At 49.9% G+C, this 22,110-nt stretch overlaps 7 protein-coding genes across 7 annotated transcripts; 5 read left to right on the top strand and 2 right to left on the bottom strand.

The window, feature by feature from the left end:
• Positions 1–346: 346 nt before the first annotated feature.
• J3458_014308 (uncharacterized protein) lies at positions 347–2,253 on the top strand (the record flags this gene model as incomplete). Its single annotated transcript, XM_007817260.2, has 3 exons — positions 347–1,044; positions 1,098–1,629; positions 1,682–2,253. The coding sequence occupies 3 exons, from the start codon at positions 347–349 to the stop codon at positions 2,156–2,158; spliced, it is 1,707 nt and encodes a 568-aa protein (XP_007815451.1). The 3' UTR covers positions 2,159–2,253.
• A 1,214-nt stretch (positions 2,254–3,467) lies between these two features.
• On the top strand, positions 3,468–4,695 carry J3458_014307 (uncharacterized protein; the record flags this gene model as incomplete). The annotated part of the gene is made up of 4 exons (XM_066120484.1): positions 3,468–3,689; positions 3,766–4,274; positions 4,329–4,382; positions 4,428–4,695. 4 exons carry the CDS (start codon positions 3,468–3,470, stop codon positions 4,693–4,695), a joined length of 1,053 nt encoding a protein of 350 aa, XP_065974523.1.
• A 1,596-nt stretch (positions 4,696–6,291) lies between these two features.
• J3458_014306 (uncharacterized protein) lies at positions 6,292–6,744 on the bottom strand (the record flags this gene model as incomplete). The annotated part of the gene is made up of 2 exons (XM_066120483.1): positions 6,292–6,398; positions 6,465–6,744. 2 exons carry the CDS (start codon positions 6,742–6,744, stop codon positions 6,292–6,294), a joined length of 387 nt encoding a protein of 128 aa, XP_065974522.1.
• A 923-nt stretch (positions 6,745–7,667) lies between these two features.
• J3458_014305 (uncharacterized protein) lies at positions 7,668–8,579 on the top strand (the record flags this gene model as incomplete). Its single annotated transcript, XM_007817258.1, has 2 exons — positions 7,668–8,076; positions 8,137–8,579. 2 exons carry the CDS (start codon positions 7,668–7,670, stop codon positions 8,577–8,579), a joined length of 852 nt encoding a protein of 283 aa, XP_007815449.1.
• A 12-nt stretch (positions 8,580–8,591) lies between these two features.
• Positions 8,592–11,370, bottom strand: J3458_014304 (uncharacterized protein; the record flags this gene model as incomplete). The annotated part of the gene is made up of 2 exons (XM_066120482.1): positions 8,592–9,635; positions 9,693–11,370. 2 exons carry the CDS (start codon positions 11,368–11,370, stop codon positions 8,863–8,865), a joined length of 2,451 nt encoding a protein of 816 aa, XP_065974521.1. The 3' UTR covers positions 8,592–8,862.
• Positions 11,371–16,236: 4,866 nt separating this feature from the next.
• pfa5 (Palmitoyltransferase pfa5) lies at positions 16,237–18,086 on the top strand. Its single transcript, XM_066120481.1, has 3 exons — positions 16,237–16,535; positions 16,605–17,051; positions 17,124–18,086. The coding sequence occupies exons 1-3, from the start codon at positions 16,442–16,444 to the stop codon at positions 17,771–17,773; spliced, it is 1,191 nt and encodes a 396-aa protein (XP_065974520.1). The 5' UTR covers positions 16,237–16,441; the 3' UTR covers positions 17,774–18,086.
• Positions 18,087–18,295: 209 nt separating this feature from the next.
• Positions 18,296–21,603, top strand: J3458_014302 (uncharacterized protein). The gene is made up of 7 exons (XM_066120480.1): positions 18,296–18,866; positions 18,957–19,081; positions 19,182–19,249; positions 19,340–19,444; positions 19,499–19,876; positions 19,947–20,596; positions 20,704–21,603. The coding sequence occupies exons 1-7, from the start codon at positions 18,657–18,659 to the stop codon at positions 21,178–21,180; spliced, it is 2,013 nt and encodes a 670-aa protein (XP_065974519.1). The 5' UTR covers positions 18,296–18,656; the 3' UTR covers positions 21,181–21,603.
• The last annotated feature ends 507 nt before the right edge of the window (positions 21,604–22,110 follow it).

Raw genomic sequence — 22,110 nt, 5'->3', positions numbered from 1 at the left:
CCCCAGCCCTGGTGAGGTTTCAGGCTTGTGGTACACACCGGAACTGGGATCATGATGCGGAGTATCGAGATAAGGCCATTGGCGGCACTTAGTACTGGTTATGCATCTGGCCAGATCAAGATATATCGAAAACCAAGACCCGCCGCGAAGAAAGTGCTCCAATTAAGAAACGTGATGTCACGGCAAAGGACATTATACCCCGCCTTCTTCACAAATGTGTTGATCATGGGAACTGCTGGTAAAGAGTTTCCGTGATTTGCAGTCCCAGTCTTCAGTCTCGGCCACGTATATCCACAACAGCTTGTCTTTTAAGCGTTGAATAGGTGCTGGATACTTGTGCACAGTTATGGCGAAGCCAAGCGTACCGTTGTTTCCGGACAGAGCTTCAGGCCCAGCTATTCAGCTGGGCAACGACACGACGAGTTCTAGCCCAGTTCCTTCCATGACAGAAGAAATTTCCGATCAGACGGCATCCACGAATCGACTGAGACCATACCAATCCCTTTACACAAAATCATGGAGCACACAGTTCGGCCAGCCATATACTGCTGGTTTGACCAAGAATCGTCTCCTGCTCTGGTCTACAATCACCTTTGCGTTAGGTCTTGTAGCTGCACTTTATCTCGCCAGAGTTGAGGATACTCGTCCATCCTCTCAAGTTTCATGCCTTGCCTCTAATAATATACCATTCGTGGTTGAGGGTTCCCATGGATGGGAGCAAAAGACTGTGCCCTGGAATCCAAGACTGAAATACACGCCTTCTGCAGTAGCAACCCCGCAGACGGCCGATCAAATCAAGGCCATCGTATCTTGTGGTATCAGAAACGGAGTGCGAGTCAGTGCCAAAAGTGGAGGCCACAGCTTCGGATCGTTTGGTTTTGGAGGCGAGGATGGACACTTGGTTATCGCCTTGGACCAGCTGAATGCCGTCACGGTACATACAGATGGTACAGCCAGAATCCAACCTGGTGCTCGGCTGGGACATGTTGCCACAGAGCTATACAAGCAGGGGAAAAGGGCAATACCTCTTGGCACTTGCCCCCGGTAGGTGCTCAATGATGCCGAAGTCTCGAGACGTGTGCGGCTAATAAAGGCAGTGTTGGCATTGCAGGGTTCATCCTACATGGGGGATATGGCATGGCCGCGAGGGCGTATGGCCTCACGCTGGATTGGTTAATAGGAGCGACAGTTATACTGGCAAACGGCACGAGTGTACACTGTTCGGCAACTGAGAATGCCGATCTATTCTGGGCGGTTCGCGGGGCCGGATCTTCGTTTGGCATCGTGGCCGAGTTTGAGCTGAAAACATTTGAGGCGCCTGAAAGCGTCACTCCGTTTGCCATTGACGTCTTCTGGGGCCAGACACAGGCAGTTGAGGGATTCGGAATTTTTCAAGACTTGGCCATGACAGCACCAAGGGCGCTCAACGCTTGGCTGGCTATAAGCGGAACGGGCCAGCGAATTCAAGGTGTATGGATGGGAGATCTCGCCGGCCTTAATGATACACTGCGGCCATTGTTGGGCCGTCTGGGAGTTAAACTATCATATGCAAGCACCATGAGTTGGATTGAGGCCCATGAGTACTTTGCTGATGGTGAGGAACTCGAGCCAGCATCTCCGTATAATTTGGTATGTTGCCTTGCATTGACGAAATTACCACAGGGGACTAATTGAGCTATAGGATGAAAGGTTGTACGCGACTAGTCTCATGGTCCATGCCATCACGGAATCTCAGATAGAGGCCTTCATGTCCGCAGTCTTTGCCCATATGAATGATACCTCGGGTCATCACTCTTGGAGCTTTGAAATCGCGTTTCACGGAGGAACATCGTCGGCCATTGCAGACATTGACCCATCCACAACGGCATATGCCCATCGAGATAAGTTACTTCTTTACCAGTTCTTTGGTGTTGGAACCCCCAGTCAATATCCCGATGATGGTTTCGCTGTTTTGCAGCGGTTTAGAGATAGTATCACGAATACATTGGCGGACGGGGACTGGGGAATGTATCCAAACTATATCGATACCCAACTAGATGTAGACACGGCACAGAAACTATACTGGGGTAAGAACCTGTTGCGGCTACGGAGTATTAAGGCGGACTTGGACCCCAGACAGGTCTTTTGGAACCCGCACGGTGTGCGTCCTCTATTGTAGGCCACACTGCGCATCTTTCCCCTAATTCGAGGGATCCTTTGTGCCGTGATTATATAGAAAATATAAGTTTCGGCCTTAGATACCCCGAAGCCGACGCCAACGGCTGGATCAAGATCGAGAAACAGAACCCCCCTTGCTCGGATAGGCGCTTTGTGAACGTTCCGGGCACCAGGGTCATTCAAGAGCCATCAACCTCGACGCTGAAAACGGAGGGAATCATCGAACGGAGCTCGTTGTCTTGCTTCCTTCTCATCACGTCGGCCTGTGTGCAACTATGGGAACTCATGGCAAGTCCTTAGGGACACCCGTATACTTGTCGGCTGCTCCTTTCCCGGGTCCTATCCCGCATTGAATCATCAAGTTCATCTTCGGCCCTCCAGGGCCGATCAGATGCCGGCGATCATGGCACCAGTCTGGTGCTGAACAGCCTTGTCTGATGAGCTTATACAAACATTCGACCTACACCTTGTACCTGAAAGTAATGATGTACCTGCGATTGGTCAGAATCAACAATTGGCAAGTTTACTGTGATAAATGTAAAGGTTGTGACTATGGCCGTTTCACCGGGACGTTTTAACGCGGTTACAGAAAGAGATGCAAGAAATAGTGCCCAGTGGAGAATTCTTGTCGCAAGAGCATGCCTTTTCAAGTTACTACTCGGATAATTCTGCACTGTGGTGGCTCTCCAACCCTTTCTATGTCTGGCATGGATCCCTTCCGGTTGATAAACTTGACCGACTGAAGTTGGCGCCTAGGCGTAGCTTCTGAGGGAAGATTGGATGATTTCCAAACAATCACGAGACGCTCCTTTAACAGCCTCAACTGATGGCAATGCCAGCGGAATAGCTGGAGAATACGAAAGAGCTTGGAACGAAATACAGTGTGCAACGCATTGATGGCTCTTGCTAGTGCGGCAGATCTGAAACGGCCACATTGAGCAAGGTCAAGAAGTCTCCCCCTCGGCGCAAACCTAATCCCAGCGCAATGGCCGGGGTTTTAGGTACACACCGAAACAAGGAATGGATCCATGGCTTCAAAAGTAAGCCGGAGTCTGCTCAGGCGCAGAAACCTGTTCTGCGGCTTGTCTGTAAATGCCGCCGAGATGCGAGTCATGATGGATGGTTTGAGGTCGGCATCACGCAGAGCTGGAAGATTGAAATACAGTCATCATCAGCAGTCCATGTCCATGGAATCCCGCGTTTGTTGACCCGCATTTCGCCGTCTTGTGACAATTCGAATTCCTCTACATCAGAAACTCTTCGCTTTTGCTGCTGGACGAGGCGTAGTGGCTAGACCCAATTCAAGGAAAATGAGCGACCCTCGGATCGATGAAGCCATTGCCGCTGGCCATGTGCCCCCGGATGTCCCCCTGGATGTTCTAAGAGAGTCTCGAGACACACCGGCCATCGCGAGCATTGTCGTCGTCGCTGTCCTGACATCGTTGGTCGTCATGTGTAGACTGTATTCGCGGAAGTACATTACAAAGAAGTACGGATTTGGCATCGACGACGGAATAGCTCTCGCGTCGCTAGTAAGCTGCCCTTGAGACTAGAACTGCTTGGCCTCGGCTGCTAACACAAACTGCCTCTCCTTCTCTCCTTTAAAAGCTGGTTTTTATTCCTTTTGCAGCTCTATGCATAGTGCTCATCAACCTAGGCGCTGCACGAAACTTCTTGTTCGAGTTTTTCGTCATGACCGAGGACGAGTATAGGAAAGTACAGCTCATGGATTCCATCGCGCACTTGGCTTATAGCACGGCGCTGGTGCTTTGCCGAGTATCGGGAATCGCATTTTATTACCGCATTTGCTACCTGGACAAAAAGTTCCTCCTAGCCATCAAAATCATCTTTGTGATTATAATGCTAGGGTACGTGGCGCAGCTCTGTCTCATCATCTTCCATTGCCAACCTGTAAATTTGATGTGGGCGCCTACCAGCGAAGAAGAAGCGGAAAAGTATCGGTGCATGTCTTGGTATGAGATATACACCATCATCTCCAGCATTTCGCTTGTCTGCGACTTCCTACTCTTCGGCATTCCAGCGGCAATGCTCAAGGGCTTGGAGCTGCCACGGAAACAAAAGCTTCAACTGGCTTGTACGCTGTTCCCGGGCATACTGTGAGTTCTCGAATCAGAATCGTAAATGGGGCAGTTTCTGACGACAAGTTGCAGCGTTATCGGCATCTCTGTCGCGCGGGTCGTGCTAGTCACCGACTATGCTGGTGAGTACAGCTCGTCCGAGTTGGGCTGGATCTTGTACTGACACACTAGATGTCAAGCCGAGACGGACGACGCTTTTGGATATGCCTTTCTCAAGTTGCTTTGTGTCGAGGTCGCCGAGGTCGGCGCCACAATTATTGCCGTGTCGGTCCCGGGAGTCAAGCCGATGGTGGACAAATATATACTGACAAAAGACAAGGAGTCCCACTCCAGCAGTTCAAATTCCAGGGGTTCAAGCATGTCTTCCAGGGATGAAATAAAACCGCATCGAGGCCAAGTGCACATCGTGGAGCTCTCAGAGGAAAAGGGCGGAAGATAGTCCTGTCGTCATACTGAAGGTGGAGCGACATGAGATCCCTAAGCCATCAGTCTGGTCGGGATGTATATAATAGCCAGTGCCGGTAGCTGGTGTCTAATACTTTACTACTCTAAGAAATTTTCTCTGCTTCTAGGTAGATTTATCAAATCAGTCGTGTATAATTGAGTCTATACCTAGTCACTTTGTGATACATCACTGGAGTTCATTGATGGTATCCTTTCGTCTAAATAAACTTGCCTTTAACCGTGGATATTTTTATTCATACGATATAGAAGTCAATTGTAGTAACACCTATTGTGTGGCGGCTCTTGTGGGCATAAGATCTGGAGAACACGGAGATTCACTGAATTGTAGCTTTTCTTAAACAAATTTCCACCTTTATGATTATTTTTAGGGTAAATTTGATTATAATCTTTCAATTTTCTTAACAAGCCTCGTGTAGGCACTTCTCTATTTAAATTAAGTATATACGCTATACTTTACTTTTGTAGTATTTATTGTATTCTTTTGATTATTAGTTAATATATTTTTAAGTATTCATGTAGTTATTTATGATTAATTGAATCCGAATTTAACGTCTCCATCTCCACGAAAGTGTCAGAGCAGTTATCGGGTCTGACTACTAGGCCGTGGACCAAAAAAACCTAGCAACAGCAGCCCAGCCGAATGTCCTATAAGCATGCAAATATTGGCTCTTTATCTTCACTATGGCTTCTGGCAGAAGGTGTCAGTGTTGTGGTGTTGTGATTTACATCACGGACATCGTACACTGTCAGTTGTGTGATTGGTAATTTGCTTTTGGGCTGACCAAGTATCAGAAGTGAGGCATTTCCGCTTTGCCGAGCCAAATCTATATGTCGCGTGTTTACTTTATAGGTTGCCATTCTTCTCAAAACTCACTGCCTTCCATCAGTGCGATCACAGCATCGTTACTCAATCCCTGACCCGTGACACTTTTCAGAGAAAGATATCGGTGAAAACTTATGCCCGAATCTTAAACACCACAATTACTCACGCAAGAACATAGGGGCCAACACTGAAGCTTTGTCTAGGACGGAGAAAACTCTATTCATTACCCTCAACTGAGCATAGAGAGACTGCTTTCGCTCCAAACGCTCTGCTGGGCCAGGATAGGTTTGACGTTTGGTTTCCCTGGCCATACAACAACACAATAATACTATAGGCGCGGTGTTGCCATCTGCTATACAGATTGCTTGTGTCGTCCAGGTGACAGCATAGTGCCATTGGCGTAGCGTGCAAATGTCACCAGCAACTGATAGAGTACTGCGGAATTAGGCCGGTTACACTCCAGATACGCGGTGCCAGTGTACATACCGTGTCATACGGTGCTTACGAAAATATCACAAGAAGTAGTCACTAATATTTAGCAGAAAGCTACATGATTCACTCATGCAACGAGATGACTTGACTATTGCTGTTGCATGAAAGCTTCTCCAGACACCTCCAGTTACCAGACTCAGCTGTGAGCTGGCCTCTCACAACTTAAACATATCCAGCCCCATAAAACTTCTCAAACTACATCCTGGGAGTATCGAGATATTTGCTCCTCGTCGGAATTCCCCGGCATCATCCACATTAGCATTTGTGAATTGTATTTCCAACACCGGGATCTTTGTTGGTAACACCAACAAATCCGTAATTCTCCTTCATAATTACACGAAAAGTTCCGGGACGATCATTCTCTATGAATCTCAAACGTCAGTAAAACAAGTTTGGGTTTGAGAAGAAATTGAAACTGGGAGATATACTGTTCCAGACGGGCTTCGTGAGAGGAAACTCCCAAAGCTGGCCTTTGGCATTGAAGAGAAAATTCCCCTTCCCGCCCCGGTTGGAAAACTTGCCAGGGTAGGTGAGATTGTCATTTCCAAGTTTACGAGCTTGTCGTATGCTCAGGTTGATCTGGTCCTTGGTCCAGTGAATGCGGTCACAGACGAGATCCTTGAGCCTAGCCCGGTCCTCCAGAATGGGTTGGGTAGCAGAAACAGCCACCAGGGAAAGGAACAAAAGGTTCTTGATATTGACCATCATGTTGAGGGCTTGTCGTTGTTTTGTTTTGTGCAGTTTCAAATATCAGAAGTGTTTGTTGTGTATTATCGAGTTGAACTAGATTGTACATGATGGTATTGCATCCTTGACTAAATATAAGTGTTTTGAGACATATGGAAAATCCTATACATAGGATGTCGGTATAGCCCCAATGGTATTTCGTGAAGGGATTACGTCTGTCTCTCTATTTCTGCTACTGCCAGCAAAGACCTGCCGATCAGCCAACTCGTCAAACTTGCGCCAATCTACGTCCCAAACAAAAACCGAAGTCGAAAAACCAACAGCAGGACACTCAAGAATCTATGGATTACGCTCTGGCTGTGCACTAAAATTAGCGGCCTGCTGCAGAATCTAAACAATTGCCTGGTCGCACGACAAAGGGGGGCCCGTCCTTTTCACCCATCTTTGGTCCCTCCCGTTTAATTTTAGCATGATACGAATTTAGTAGAGGAGCAAAATCAGGGGACAGATTGTTGGCCCAAATCAGCGCATCTGAGAGCAAAAGTTGAAACAAGGCTGCAGATGGATGCTGTCAGCTTACCATTCATGCACTCGCAGCACGGCCAGGATGAAAATAACTCATTCAATCTGGTCATAAATCATAAATTTGAGCCAACATGAAGTGCCACTGTATTCATGGGACAGCGCAAAATGATATTCGGTAACGGAATGGTTTAACTCCTGCAGACCTGCAACAACGCCACTGCTGACGTTGACATGCCCCCCCTTTCCCGGTCCAACAAACTTCTAATAACAGGCCTGAGGAATATGCGGGTTATTCTCATGCATAAATATTTTCGCGCGTCCCTGCGCGGAATCAGAGCATATGGTCGGGCTGCAAAGACAACACCCTTCTTCATTCCGTTCATGCTGTACATTCTTCCCTATCTCACACCACTGTTACCATGCCCCCGTTCGACCCAAACACTTCACATCCCTATACCATGCCTCAGTGGATTATCTCGATGCAAGACTACCCAGAGTTCAAAATTATCAACAGGCTCGTTCAAGAACCAGACTCTACCGTACGAGATGCTCTCGAAGAGTTCCAACGACTGACATTGTCGCTCATCGACGCCCGAAATCAGAATCTATTCGATTTGCACCCCTGGCACACATTCTGTTGTCTCTTTGAAGTGGCGAAGCGAACAGATCACGACAAACAAGACAAGTTGGTAGACTTCGCAATCGGTCTGCAACGGGTCACGGTCACAAACCCGGCAACGGGAGAACAGCCCAGACAAGACGGCCAGCTTCTTTGGACAGAGATGCCAGCGCTGGGGTACACTGCGGCTGACGATTGGCATCAGATTGGTAGGTAGGCTGTCTGACTGCTGTCTTGTCAATGTTCATTAACTTTGGGGCCGGACGTAGACGTCACGGATGCCAACACCGTACCGGAAGCTCTAGAGCGATACGAAAACTTCCTCGCTCTACTTGCACGACTGAGCTCCGCATTCGACGTCGACTACAGTGATTTCAGGGTCCCCGAAATGGACTTTTCCTTCTGGTCTATGCGGGCCTTCAAGGAAGCATTCGAGGAGCAGCCCCCGGCCGATTCGGCAGTGCGGACGGCATGCATGTGGCTGATCTACGCGTCAGATCGCCTGTGGTCGAATATTGTGCACGGCCGAGTATTTGGTCGGATTGACGATGACCCTGGCACTGTCATGACACAAGACATGTGGACAGGTTGGGAGCAGGGTCTACGGAGAGTTCGAGAGACTTGCGCTCTAAGAACAATTGGACTTGTTGATAGGGCCATCTCAAGTATGAGGCTTGCCCGCAGACTTCCGTTGGTCAACGGCTCGACTTGAGTATAGTATGCCCGGCAAAACCGACGACGTAAATATCTAGCGCGAAGTAGAGTTTAAAGATCCAGTCAAAAGCAGAAAGACAGTGTCAAGACACAGCAAATATATAAAGTTCTGAACGCTCAAAAAGACCGCGGTTCATTCCCAAGTTTAGCCCCTTCAACTCCCTGAACGCCATGTTGCCTCCTGTGTTCATCCCGTATCCAACGCATTAGTGCCCGCACGTGGGCTAGCCCGATAGTTTTTACAATCTTTCGCCGAGTGGCCAGCTACGTGAAGGTTCGACTCATCTTGTGCGTAGTGGTGCCTTCGACATTTCCGCAGGGTGCGTGAGACGATCTATTGTGATGCGTTGCTGGGATGTATATGTCGGCGAATATGATTTCGGGACTTCCGGCCGAAGCTCCAAGCCTGGCAAGGTCTCGTGAATTCGCCCAAAACTCTGTCTCAGATGTTGATTGTTGCTTTCGGGATTCCGTCCAACGTCTTCCTCCCTGGTAGAAGTGGCTAGAAATTCCGGCTGCTTCGGCGTGAAGATTGCCGTCGTGGTGTTTGTGCTGGGCGGCGGGGATTCGACCGTTGCTGCTGCAGATCCGACCGACGGCGCCTGAGTTTTCAATGATGATGAGTGATTTTGCTTTTCAGCAGTGCTTTCGCCATGGGCTGATGCTGGTCTTGCTGGTCCAGCTTGCTGCGTGGAACAGCATGTTTGACTCGGCTCCTTTGCGCCGTTGCCGTACTCTGTCGTTTCGCCCGGCAAATCCCAGGAATCCTCCTCGCAGGTACCTGTACCCATCCTGGCCACCGGGGGCTTATGTTGAGCTTGACGGCTCACAATGTCCGGCTCCGTGGAGGGATCTTCGTTCTCGTTCTCGCTAGGTTCGTGCGACGAGTCGTCTGTACTATAGCCGTCGTCGTCAAAATCGCTATCAGACTCGAAACATGGAGAAGCATTAAAGTATGAGTCGATTTGTGGGATGGGATGGTTATTATCTCGCACGGCTGGCACACTTGGTGTGTCGACCGCCATTCCCGTTTGAATATTGGCTCTCGTTGCTGCTGCCAATGCGGTTATTGCATTTTCTCCTTCCCGGCAGTAAGAATCAAGGCACGTACCATCATCTCCCAAGCCGCTTGCCAGGCCGCGGTCCTTTCTCTCCTTCAGAAACTCGGCCACAGTCTTGAGATAGGGAATACTAGTGTCTTCCGCATCAAACACCTGCAGGTCGGCAGCCATCACCCACCCATAACTAGCCTTCTGTGGGAACAGAGAGTTGTCGAAAAGGATGACTGGGAATTCTCTTTCGTCTTCTCTTATCCCACCGTCTTCATATCCCGGACTCCAAATATAGCCCCCAGTAATGGGATATATGGCATGGGATTTCCGCCGACCCTCTTCAAGCAGATTTGTGCCCAGGATACTCATGCCCGGAATCCCGACAGACTCGAACGACCCAATCGGCAGTACAATCACAGCATAAGTTCTGTCATCTCTGTGCGGGGTCACGCAGTATATTTCGCCGACTTTAGGGTTTGTAATTCGATTCTCCCAGTGTCCCGTCCCGAGGGTATGGCTTGACGCGCACCGACGAGATGAGCGCCTGGCTGGAGGAATCAGCGACTGAAGGGGCGCTCTCGTTGGTGTGCTATATAAATTGTAAACAGAGTCATCATCGCCGTTGGATTGGTTTGTCTCTCTTGCTGCCGCCTTCTGCTTTTGCTTAGAGGACCATGTGTTGCCCTTGAAGTGTGGGAAGATGGCGTCGTTGTATTCCCTGGCTAGGTCCTGGGTACAGTTCAGGACCCGGACGCCAAACATTTTGACCTTGACGGCAGCTGTCTTGGATTCATTCATGTTGTGCCTCCTCAAGTGTCTTCTTGCCCCGCTGAGAGGAACGTGCTTCATGAATTGATCGTGTTCTTGGCAATAGAATATATAAAATCGGTGGCTCTCAGGCGGATGCTCGAGGACCATACAAAACGACACCACTTGACCATTGTGATACAAGTTATGGAAGTCGACTGTGCCATCGTCGTTGATCAACGGATCCTCTGTCCATTCCGAGGACAAAGTCGCCGTGAACGGTCTGTCCACGTCCAGCTGTCTGGAGCTTGCCGTATTTCTCCTTTTCGCCACGTTCTCTCCCGAGGACGCTCGATTCACCTTATATTTGCGCTTTCTTTCCTGTCGTTCCACTCCTGATTCCTTTGATGTTTCTTCATGCGCTCTAATACGGCTGGTGTCAACAACAATCGAACTTCCACGGCGTCCGTGGCGTCGGGGGGTTTCTGCTGCCGACACATTCGCGTTCTCTGACATACCGGAAGACTGTTCACCACGCTCGATATGGCCAGTGCCATTGCTACCAGGGGCCTGCTTGCTTGTGGATGGAGAGGCAGCCCCATCTCCAATATCAGAAGGGATAGTTGTGCTGGTAGAGGCGTCCGTTGTGAAGGAATCAGGTGTTGATCTCGCTTTTGCCTGGGGTAGTTTTGCCCGCAAATTTGCCACAATTTTCTCAAGCTGTGCCACTTGAGCATAACCCTGTTGCCTCTCTCTCTCCAGTCTTGCTCCGTATTCTTCCTCTTGCTGAACGACTTTGTTATAGTCTCGAAACAGGGCGCGTTGTTGCGAGTCAAGCTCCCCCAGCTGCTTGACAAGTTTTTGTGTCTCATAGTCAGGTCTATCGTGGTTGTCCCGATTATCCTGGTTGGGCCTGGGAACCTGGAGCTTGCGGCGAACAACTGTAATCTCTTCCGTGATTTGCTGTATCTTACTATTAAAGGCAGCCATTGGAGACTCAAACGATTCCCTTGGTTGACGTGATTTATAAAGGCGTTGAATATGAGCAAAACACTCCTTCCAATTGTTGGCCTGTTCCCGACATTCCGCCTCTAAGAGAGGGGAAGGCAGCCCCCTAAGGATAGACATTCCCTGTAATTAGAAACGTTTGTCCTAATGGTCTTGCGACTAAAATGTAACCTATCCGCGTCTTGCTCACTTACTGGCTGCCCATTCTGGACGTTCTGTACCTGTTTATTAGCGTTAATATGCGAGCCCGTACGACAACTCTCGTGCCGTTGCGTGACGGGAATCTTGCGAAACAAGGGACACGAAAGTAGAAGATCCGTGCCGAAAGCTTCTCTGGAGTCTATATATTACCACGAGGCGGAAATTATTGTTGTCGAGGGGGAAAAGTCCGTATGCATGTCTATCTCGCCATGGAGATTGCGGGGGAGCCATTATAGTTAACATGGCCGCACAACAGTTAGGAATCGGATAGCTTGACTAAAGCTATGACCAGCTCCCAGGGTCATATCTAGCCGTACGCCATCATACGGCCTCGACTTCGTTGTATAACCGCCCGCCAATCAGTTTCAAATAAACCTAATTTCGACCTCAAGCCCATGCCGCTTGACCCTTGCCAAGCGACCTGCTCCAGAGACACCCTACCCTAGTCTTCAGAGGGCTAGACGAGCGTAGATGCCGGATATTAACTAATGGACAGGGAGCAGGGAGGACTTGGGTAGCAATTGCCAGCACCACAGTCATACGTAGCACAATGCAGTTGGTTGCGTCTTGAGTAAACCCTGCCAAAATGATTGGCGTTTAAGCCCCGAAAAAGATTGACGAATTCGCAGCAAGGCCCAAAGAACCACACCATCCGTGGCCCCCAACCATTCGAGTTTAGACGCTGTGACTATTGTGTTCTGGCACACTGTCGACAAATGCCGTCGACTGTGTTACCACGTCGCGGAGTGGCGATTGTCCCCGCGTGGGCCGGTTACCCATTCTGTTTTTGACAAAACCCTCAGAATCCAGACAGAGAGAGAATCGAGGAAATCAATATTTGCAGTCCGGGTTGATCAGCGGGCACATCCCCGTGTCACCCAGTAAGCAAACAAGTGCGTTGGCCACGCCTCCTAATCTCGCGAGTGCGACTGTCGTACGGAAGAGCACCCTATATCCACACCTAGGAGGTCATTGGATCAAAGCCCGAGCCACAAGACGGAAAAAAAAGACCGACTGCAAAGGGAAAGGGAGCAATTATTTGCCCAATGAAGGTCTTGCAGAGGGTTAAGTTAACCCGCTCATCTTGTGCTTCTGTTCCATCGACATGATCGAAGTCCCGAGAACCCACAATAAATGTACTTGGCAAACAAGTCATCTTATCGCACAACTGAGTTAAATGCTCGCAAAAGGCGGCTACTGTAACCCCTGTCATGCGAAGGGGAACTAGGATCGGGGTCCGGCCTGTCAAAAGTGGCACGGCGGAAACCTTCGGTCGTCAACATTTGAAGGTTGTCCCTTTATTCTCCCATCTGCGGGCCCTACGGCGGCCGTGTGGCAAGATTTCGGGATCTAAACCCTAACCATAGTTAAACCAGCGGTCGAATCTTGGGAAAATCATGCCAGTAGATGATCTCCAAGATTGGATATTTTCACCTTGGTCGTTGACTATCAGTCGTTCGATGAACGAATGGGTTAGGTCCTGAGCTCTTGACGACAAACTTAGTCTTACTTGGTTTACTCACGATGCTGTCTCACATTCCCAATCGCACGTCTCAGATCGCGAGCTTTGCTCAACCGACGCAGGGGAGCTGCAGTTCAGTGCCATTTGATAGGCACTTTCGGTTTATACAACTAAGTCGACTCCTTAATGCAACCAGCTGCCAAGGCCTAAGTAAGGTACGCGCTATTAAAATCTACGTGACTCTGGTTGTCGCCACGCGGTTGTCGAGCAACCCTGGCGCGCACGCGCAAACACCAGGTATCTACACTTAGACCGCCCAACACTCACTTGCCAGGCGGCATTCCATTCTGGCTTTTAGTCACAATGTCGCTGCATTTGGGACTCGAGTGCCCCGTAAGCGTGGCTAAGAAACGCAATTTACGTCTGTACGTAGCTGTCAGACCACAGAGAGAGAGCCAAAAGAGCACATCCATAAGCTGGATATCGAGGATATTCAGTCAAGGGTCATTATTGCTGGATTTTTTTTTTTTGCTCCCTGGCCTAATGGTTAAACACGCTAACCGTCGTGATAGTAGCAAGCGGCGACCAGCAGAGTGGTCTTGAGAGCCTTAACAGGTGAACTGGCTTGGTCACACCTACTCGGACGGCTACTTTGAAAAACTCCCGCGAACTAATTCGTCTCTTGGTTAACAGAGGGCCGTTACATGTGCATGTAGGCGAATTCACCACCCATGTTATATGACTTGGCACAGAAAGATGTCGAGAAACAATGTTGAAGTGGTATTGGAAAGAGTGTGCTAATAAAAACTGTGAAAGCAGAGAAAAACATGAAATTCCAATCACAATCCTAACTTGACGTCGCCGACGCCGTCTTCACCCAATGACGTGAGCCACATCTCGCTTTCTACGCATGTTTGTGCTGCGCTGCTGAAGAACATGAACTGGAGCAAGAAACAAAAAGGGGGGATGGGAAATGAAAACAAGGTAGAAGGCATCGCTGAATCGAAATGGTTTGTCATGTCCAGCATGACAATTCTGTTGATGAAGATGATAGCCAGTCATGTGCTGGCATTGGTATAGGAACAGGCTGACTGTTGTACCATTGTCTTTGCTGCCAATCTTGCCTTGACTAGTGCAGGATTGACCATGTATTGGTCTAGAGTTGATTCATGATGAGACCTCGCATGTCCAAAGCCATTCCTCAGCGGTTCTGAGGAATATAGTCTTTAAAGATGGGGCAATTGATGCATTTTGGGCGAGAGCAGTTGAGGCAGGCGGGTGTGGTGCTGTGGAGGAACATTCCCGCGCCGCAATAACAGCAGTTCCAGAAGTACTGAACATCGTACTGGACCGAGCCGGTCATGATGATTGTTTACGGCGGGTGGATGAGAGATTTGATTTCACAAGACCTTGAAGAGCTGCGTAGGACTATTGCCAGTTGCTTTGTTTGAGTTGCTAGTGATCTGGTTGTGATGATGAAACGTGATTCCAAGAAGGACGGCATAGCAACTTTTATACAAGAAAAAAGACACTATAATGTCTTCGGTCACTAGATATCCATCACAGCACGCCACGCGCAATAACACAAAAGATAATGAGGCTGCCGTGGAAACGAATTACAGAGCACCCACCCTGCGTTTAGTCTAAGAGTCAACTGCCCAGGGAAAGCACCATGGTGCTCAAACATCCAATAGAAACCTTGTGGTACGGTGTATCGACTCAATGAGGGAAGGGAAACAATAGATAACATCGCACTCACACAACTGGTTGGACATTATGAATTGTGACAACACACTTGCCTAGTCAAATTACATTACACAGCCTTGGACCGGCTGGGTTCGAAAAGCCCTGAAATAAGGAACGTGTTCTCGTGATGCCACGGCACGCAAAGGAGCGGTATCGCACTGGTTATGGACGCAATCCCGGGGGGTGGACTATGCTTTGAATATAGGGCTGTCTTGTCCCGTTTAATTGCCGGGTCGCCATTATAGACGGAGAGACTAAGGTAATGTCTAGTTTCACGATTCTTCTGTGTAAATAATGTAAAATCTTGCACGTGGCCACTTCAGTTGTCATGAGGCATTGGAGAGCGGTGAGGACGCAGGGGAAAAGATCAGGGCTTCAACGACAAAACAAACATGTTTGTGCAACAGTGCTGACAATGTCAATTCGCAAAGCGTGCTGTCTTGAGCCTTTTCAAAGACCCGGTGTTAGGATCCCCTTAAACGTTAATTGATTCCCTTGGGGCGAAATGGCACACAGGGGAGGGGTGAGTGTGTGAAAACGGATGCGTGGTCCGCCCAGCCTCGTCTTTCGATGCAATACCATATCAGGAAGGGAAGGCGTCTGTGTCCAGCTCCTACCACACGTGACGTGTTCAATGGCAAAACTAGGGATTGAGAAGAGCTGGCACTGGTGGGAATTATTGGTGTTGGACACACAGAAGCCGCGAGCCCGGTGTCGGCGGCCATGGTAATTGGTTTGATGATTTTGTGGATGGCAAGTTTGTCATTACAAGGTGGTCGTCGGCCGCTTCCGACCCTCCATATCCAGACCCTTATCTATGAACCTGAGGCTACGGTGGTCACGAGACGAAGAAATGATAACGGCCCTGGTACAATGACTGTAGTCATGAATGACTCCTAATCCGGGGGGTGGTGATGACGCATGTCGATTTGAGAGTAGAGAAACAACTGAAGCCGAGGAGAGAATTGGTGCTGGAATTGGAGCGAGACATCCAGCCTTAGTCACCGAGGAACCGAACACCCACTTTCAGGTTACGTCTTGAAACGGTGTTTCAGAGGTCGACTGGTTCGTTTCCTTGTTGGCCTTGGGCGGTGGCATCGAGGCGGCCCCGGCGTGACGCCACGGATCGTGCATGACGTAACGCATGGGAGGGAGTAGCCGAACTTGTTTACCCTGCGTAAAGGCCACAAGAGAAAATGATACCGAGGGCCATTGAGGGTCGGGGTCGGTGTCCAGAGTGGGCATGTAGGAACGAGGGAGTAAGAGGAAGGCGGTCATTGTCAAGGACGAGCGAGGACGGGGAGAAACGAGGAGAAAGCACGAGGGAGATTGCCCACGGAGAAATTCGGAGGGGAAGCTCCATGTTTCCTCCGCCTCATCTCCTTGAGGCTGTGCAGCTCACCCGTGAAAGCGCACAGCCACGTGCACCGTTTGCGCCAGACGGCTTTGTTAACTCGAGCTCCCGCTCGTCATCAACTCGGCTCGGCTTCGTTTGGCTCAAGGCCGCTTCATGGCATCATCGGTCCCTTTTTGCTGCTCCGCCATGCCGCCTTACATCATCGTCACTTGTCCAGACCACCGCCCAACCTCAAATCTTTTCGTGCGTCCACGTCTTGCGGCAGCCATGCCGCTATAGTGCGTGAAATGTCCAATACTCGCTGGCTCTTCAGCATCATCCCCGCCTTCATCGTCGGCGTCTTTGGCCTTGGGGCTTATGCCGTCGCGGGTCGTCTTTGTGGTGAGCCTGTCCCCCTCGTCTGATCACAACTCCGTTGGTTAGTGGTGGCCTGACTTGAATCAATCACAGTGGAATTCATCTTGCGCTACCAAGGCAAAACGGGTCTTGCTGCCGGCCTCTTGGTGCTGTTCTTCCCGCTGTACATCCTCGCGCTCGTCTGCTACGCCCGGCTCTTCGTCACCGTCCAGTTTGACCCCGGCCTTGTCCCCCTTACGAATGGCCGCGACGACAAAGCTCCTGAACCGGGCGAGAAGCGTCGCGGTTTCCGGTCGAGGCGCCATACGGATCCCGAGGCTCCGCCCTGGGTTCCGCCCGACTTGAATCCGGACAGCCCTGGCTTGGAGGCGTTTTACAGCAAGGATGTATTTACGTGCGAGGCGGACGGTCGGCCTAAGTGGTGCTCACAATGCCGGCAGTGGAAGCCCGACAGAGCACATCATTCTCGCGAAATGGGTCGGTGTGTCAGGAAGATGGACCATATGTGTCCTTGGGTAGGCGGCATGGTGTCAGAAACCTGTGAGTTTTGCGGCGCTCCTCGTCAGACATGTGCCATCGCGAGGAAATATAGCTAATGGACGAGGGTACCAGCCTTTAATTTTTTTATTCAGTTTACCTTCTACGCCTCTTGTCTTTGTGGGCTGTGCGCCGGAATCGCCATATACTGTCTCGTCGAGGAACTCAACTCTGATAGAATCCAAGTCGATGGTTGGGTTATTGCCATCATGGTGATATCCTTGTTCTTCGGCCTCTTCGCGCTCGGCATGACCCTCACAGGCGGGCGCTTCCTCCTCACCAACATCACCAACATTGACATGCTGCGAAGAAGGCAGACATTCAACTTGGCCGTTCGGATTCCGCCAGGAACACCCGCGTCAACAAAATACCAAACCATTACCTACCCAATACTGCCAAAAGTACTAGGTGCAACCAGGTCCGGTCAGCTGGACGACGACGCTGCGGCCTCGACGTCGGCCCGTGACCAAGACGCATTCCGCACCTTTGCCATTTTAAAAACCGAACCGTACGAAAATCCGTGGGACCTCGGGTTCTGGGAAAATTGGAAATCCGTCATGGGTAACGAGCCCTGGGAGTGGTTCTTACCCATTAGACAATCCCCTTGTTGTAACCATGATAGCATGCACAGCGACTACCGCCTCGGGCCCGTTCTCGATGATCTCAAGAAGCGTTACGAATTGCCAAAGTTCCCTGACCGGAGCGTGTCACCTGTCCATGTGTAACTTGAAGAGAAGCGTATATGATGGCCTTTTTTTTTTTTTTTTTTTTTTTTGGTGTCGCATTGGAGTTTTGCATTGCTTTGATAGGCGTTGCGTGGCTGCATATATGAGTATAGTTAGAAAACGGCATAAATCATTGATGCTTTGGAAGTTCATAGTGAGTATTAGCTAATGTTCGGTTTTGGAATAACAATGGAGCGTTGATGCAAGGTCACGAGCTTGTCCAGAGCGGGCTATCTCATCTTGCGCACATGATCAGACTTTTCCAGGATATTAACCGATCACAGCCCAGATAGCGGAGTCTTCAACAAACGCCACCACACAACGCATGGTGTTCCGAGCGTTTCATTGACCATTCTGGATCCGGCATTGGCCCATGTCCAAACGGCTGCGTTAGTCAAAGCCATAGCCACGCTTGGCCCATGGGCAGACGATGACTTATGCAACATGATTCGTCGCATCTGGTCTTCGTTTGCTGTTGGTACCGGCAACATTCCGGGGCGAGTTCGTCTCAGAAAAGTTTAAGGGATCACCGTCGAAATAAAGGTCCTTGGCGATGGATAGCTCCCGCGCCCGGCAGACATTGCACCATTCCTCAGAGCTCGACACGAAGCCGAGTCGGGCGGCACGGGCGCATGTCAACTCTCAACTGGCCTGACTCGTGGCTCCATGTACGGTTCAATTGCCGCTCTGGTAGATCGATCCCCGTTGCATGCAAAAGATCCACGGGAGGCGGTGCAACCTCAGCCCTAAGGGGGTTTAAGTAACTTGGTAGCAGCTTGGAGCTAGTTGACGGGTTGATCTTTTGTCACCTCCATTCGATCTGGCTCGTTGGCATCATCTCCTGGCAAAGAACCGACGTAACGGGCAGAGCGCAGCCGACAACATGTTGGAAGACGACTTCGACAACCGGCATCAACACCAGCACAAGAAGCTTCGCATCTTAAGTAGCCCGCTTGTCCGGCGTACAAGTAGACTTGGTCACCGTGGCTCGGCTCACGGAGGCAGCTGGTGTCGCATCGAGGATGGCCACGACGAGTCCAACAGCGAGAATCAACAACATAACCAAGACTACGACCTGCCGCATTTCCAACGCGTGTGTTCCCTCGCCCTCTGCCCTCCTTCCTGAATTGTCGACTCGTTGCTTGTGTGGAAGCTAACCCTGTCGCCTACTTGACATCAAAAGCACGAAGAGCCAACGCTTCTCGAAATATTCTACGATTTGTTCTTCGCCGCGAACTATAATGTCTTTAATGATACCCAGCAAGTCACCGGCCAGACCAAGTTCAAAGCGTCTGTTGGATATTTCTGGTTCGTGTGTTCCACCTCGCAATCCGTCATGACGCATTCGACTGTGTGTTTTGGAGAGAAAGAGATATAGAGGGAGAAACTAACCTCTTGATGACTGTAGCTTGCTGTGGTTGACCTGGTTTCAGGTCGCGCTATACGATGTGCGCTATGTCACTGATAGCCTCTTTGGTAGGCATTGAATTCCTCCCCAGCTGCCTTAATTTCAACACATCCATATTCATCAATATGCCGCATTGCTAAACAACGCCGATGCGCCAGCTCGCGCTACTAGGGCCATTCAACTCGGCGTCTTGGTCGGCTTCGTGGTCGTCGCTCCAAAGTTTAACCCCAACGACCAAGATCTCGACACAATGCGCGCCATGTGTAAGTAGGGTGTTCACCCCCGAATCGTAGCTTCCGGTTAACAAATAGTCGCAGCTCTCATTCTCTGCTTCTCGCGGGCATGTCTAGCCGTCGAGTATGCGTCGACGCTGTGGCATGTGCGAAGATATAAAAAGGCCCATGTGCCACTATACCAGCAAATTGCCCTCCACGCCGTCGCCTCGGCCATCTATCTCGGCGTCACTTTCCGCTTTACAGAAGAGAAGCAGAGCAGGGTGTACATGACGTGGTACTTTATCGCAGGCGGCGAAGCCATCCTCAGTCTTTTTCTGTCTAATCTATCCCCTGTCGCCAGTCTCACCAAGACACACTTGATGAAGCGAATGACACTCTTGACTGTCATGATAATGGGTGAAGGCATCCAACAACTGGCCAAAGAAGTCGTAACCATTGTCAAAAACCCAACCGCATGGGGTGAGTACGGCACAGCAGACGGCTGAGAAGTCAGGGCCTTGAGCCCTATGCTGACCGATTTGTTTCAAAGATTCTACGACGATTGGTCTCGTGACAGCAGGCACCACGACAATCTACTTGGTGTTTCTGGTCTATTTCGACTGGTTGAGGGACTCGTTCTATCTTCCCCGCCTCCGCCAGCAGCTTTGGACAAGCTTACACCTGCCATTCCACCTCGCCCTGGTTTTATTCATGCAGGGCTTCACGCAATATCTCTTGTGGTCCAAGATAACCAACGAGGCGAAACGGGCGCTCGAAGTTGCTGATCCATCAGACGACGCCAAGGCACTGACGAGCGTAAATGTCAAAGATTCTATCAACGCCTCGGTCCAGGCCTACTTCCAAGATTACCCACCTAAAATTTCTAGCACTTTTGAAACCGTCGACCAAGCATTGAACAATATCACCACCATGTCCGACAGTTTCTGGCCCTTGTTCTTGAACGGTAGTGTGCCGTCAGACCTCAGCTCCGCGCCACCGGGTTACGAAGCCGACTTGACGACGATTAGCGACTCTTTTATCGCTTTATTTCTCGCCATGAATAACGCTCTATTTGCGGCATTCGGCATTAACCTGGATGAAGACGTCTCCAAGAAATACCCCACAGAGGCTAAAGAGGTTAAAAACGGCGGATATCAGATGCTGATACAGGACAAGACGATGAACCGGTATAGGCTAGTGGTACGTAAAAGCGTGGCCCCCTTTTTTTTTCTTTTTCCCGTTTTTTTTTGGCTTTCTTGGATAGCTGTTAAGACTCCCCTGGCTGACTAGTTTACTCTGCACCACAGTTCGCGTACGGCTACATCGCTGCGGGATGTACGATTGTCCTGATGGTTCTTCTGACCATCATCGCGCGCACCACTCCATTTAAACCGTGGCCAATAGCGCGTCTTGCCATCATTCTCCTCCTGGGTCTGGGCACCGGCCTAGTCGCCACTTTATGGTACGAGCCAGAAGACAGGCTCGAGGAGTTCCTGTGGTCGCCGTGGGTGCTGCCAACCATCACCTTTGTCTGGGCCGCCATTTTCATCTTGACGCATCTGAACGGCCAAGGCATCAAGCGCAACAAGGACCGCTTAAGGCGCCGTAAAGCCGGTGGTTCGTTGCGCAACGAGGCTGATATGGCCATGACGCCCTCTTCGCAGTGGAGCCAGGGCCACAACAAGAGCACCGCCTATGGCCGCAGCTCTGAGACACAGTCGCGAACGCAGGCTTTGTATCATTCTGTTGGCGCCGGGCAAAGTGAACAAGATGATAAGAAATAGCCAATGATGAGCTACGTCGCGTTGTAGTGGTCGATTAATTAGCAAGAGGGGGCGGACCAAGTTTCGGATACAAGACGGTAGGTTAGCGAATGGCCTTGGGGAAACCAAATGTAGGCGCGGAATTAGATAAAAGTCGTTTATTGCTACAATGTGTACTTTTGACGGCGGAATTCCATGCTGAAGATGACGGGTATATGGGTATTTCTCACATTTAAAAAGTTGAATTCAACAGCATGTTAGCGTATGACGCATTGGGGTATATCACGGTTGCGTTACTAGTCGATATTCTATTTACAGTCTGGCAGAATATATTTGCCCACTTAGAAGTATACACTGATATGCCGTAGTATACTATGGTATAGAGCGCGATAGCTAGGTACCTGATTTGGTAAAATACTTTTTGCCCACCTACTCTAGATTAATCTAGACATTTTTACTACGCCTCGCTGTGGCAATCGACGAATGCGTTTCACAATGTTTGACTGCTTTGGTGCTGTGAAGGGAATATGTATGTTGGCCAAGGTATCCCTGTTGGTCCTAAAAGAAGTCATGCTGCTGGATTCGTGCGGTGGTTTGTGGTAGCTCTCAGGGCATCTACTTGAGATGTCTCAGTCGGCTGATCAGGACATGAAGGGAGATTAAACTGCCGGCATTTGGGAGCATACAGACTAGATCCATCGTTTCATTCTTAGTTCCTGGGCCTCCGGAGATGTTGTACAACATGAGAATCGCAGGACTAGTGAACAAGTAGTCTAAACACCCTATATTCTCGAATCGCGCTTATAGCTGTGGCCAAGCACATGAGCCGTGTGTTGAGGCAACGGTCTACTACTGCGGCCTCAGCTGTACCAAAAGTTACAGCAACTTCCTCTTTGCTATACATATGCTATGGTGTGTTTGGCCGAGGTGGATAGTTGTCGATAGGACTGA

The sequence above is a fragment of the Metarhizium acridum genome, assembly GCF_019434415.1.
Source record: "Metarhizium acridum strain ARSEF 324 chromosome Unknown scaffold_319, whole genome shotgun sequence".
Lineage (NCBI taxonomy): Eukaryota > Fungi > Ascomycota > Sordariomycetes > Hypocreales > Clavicipitaceae > Metarhizium > Metarhizium acridum.
This window is presented reverse-complemented; position numbering and strand designations above follow the sequence as displayed.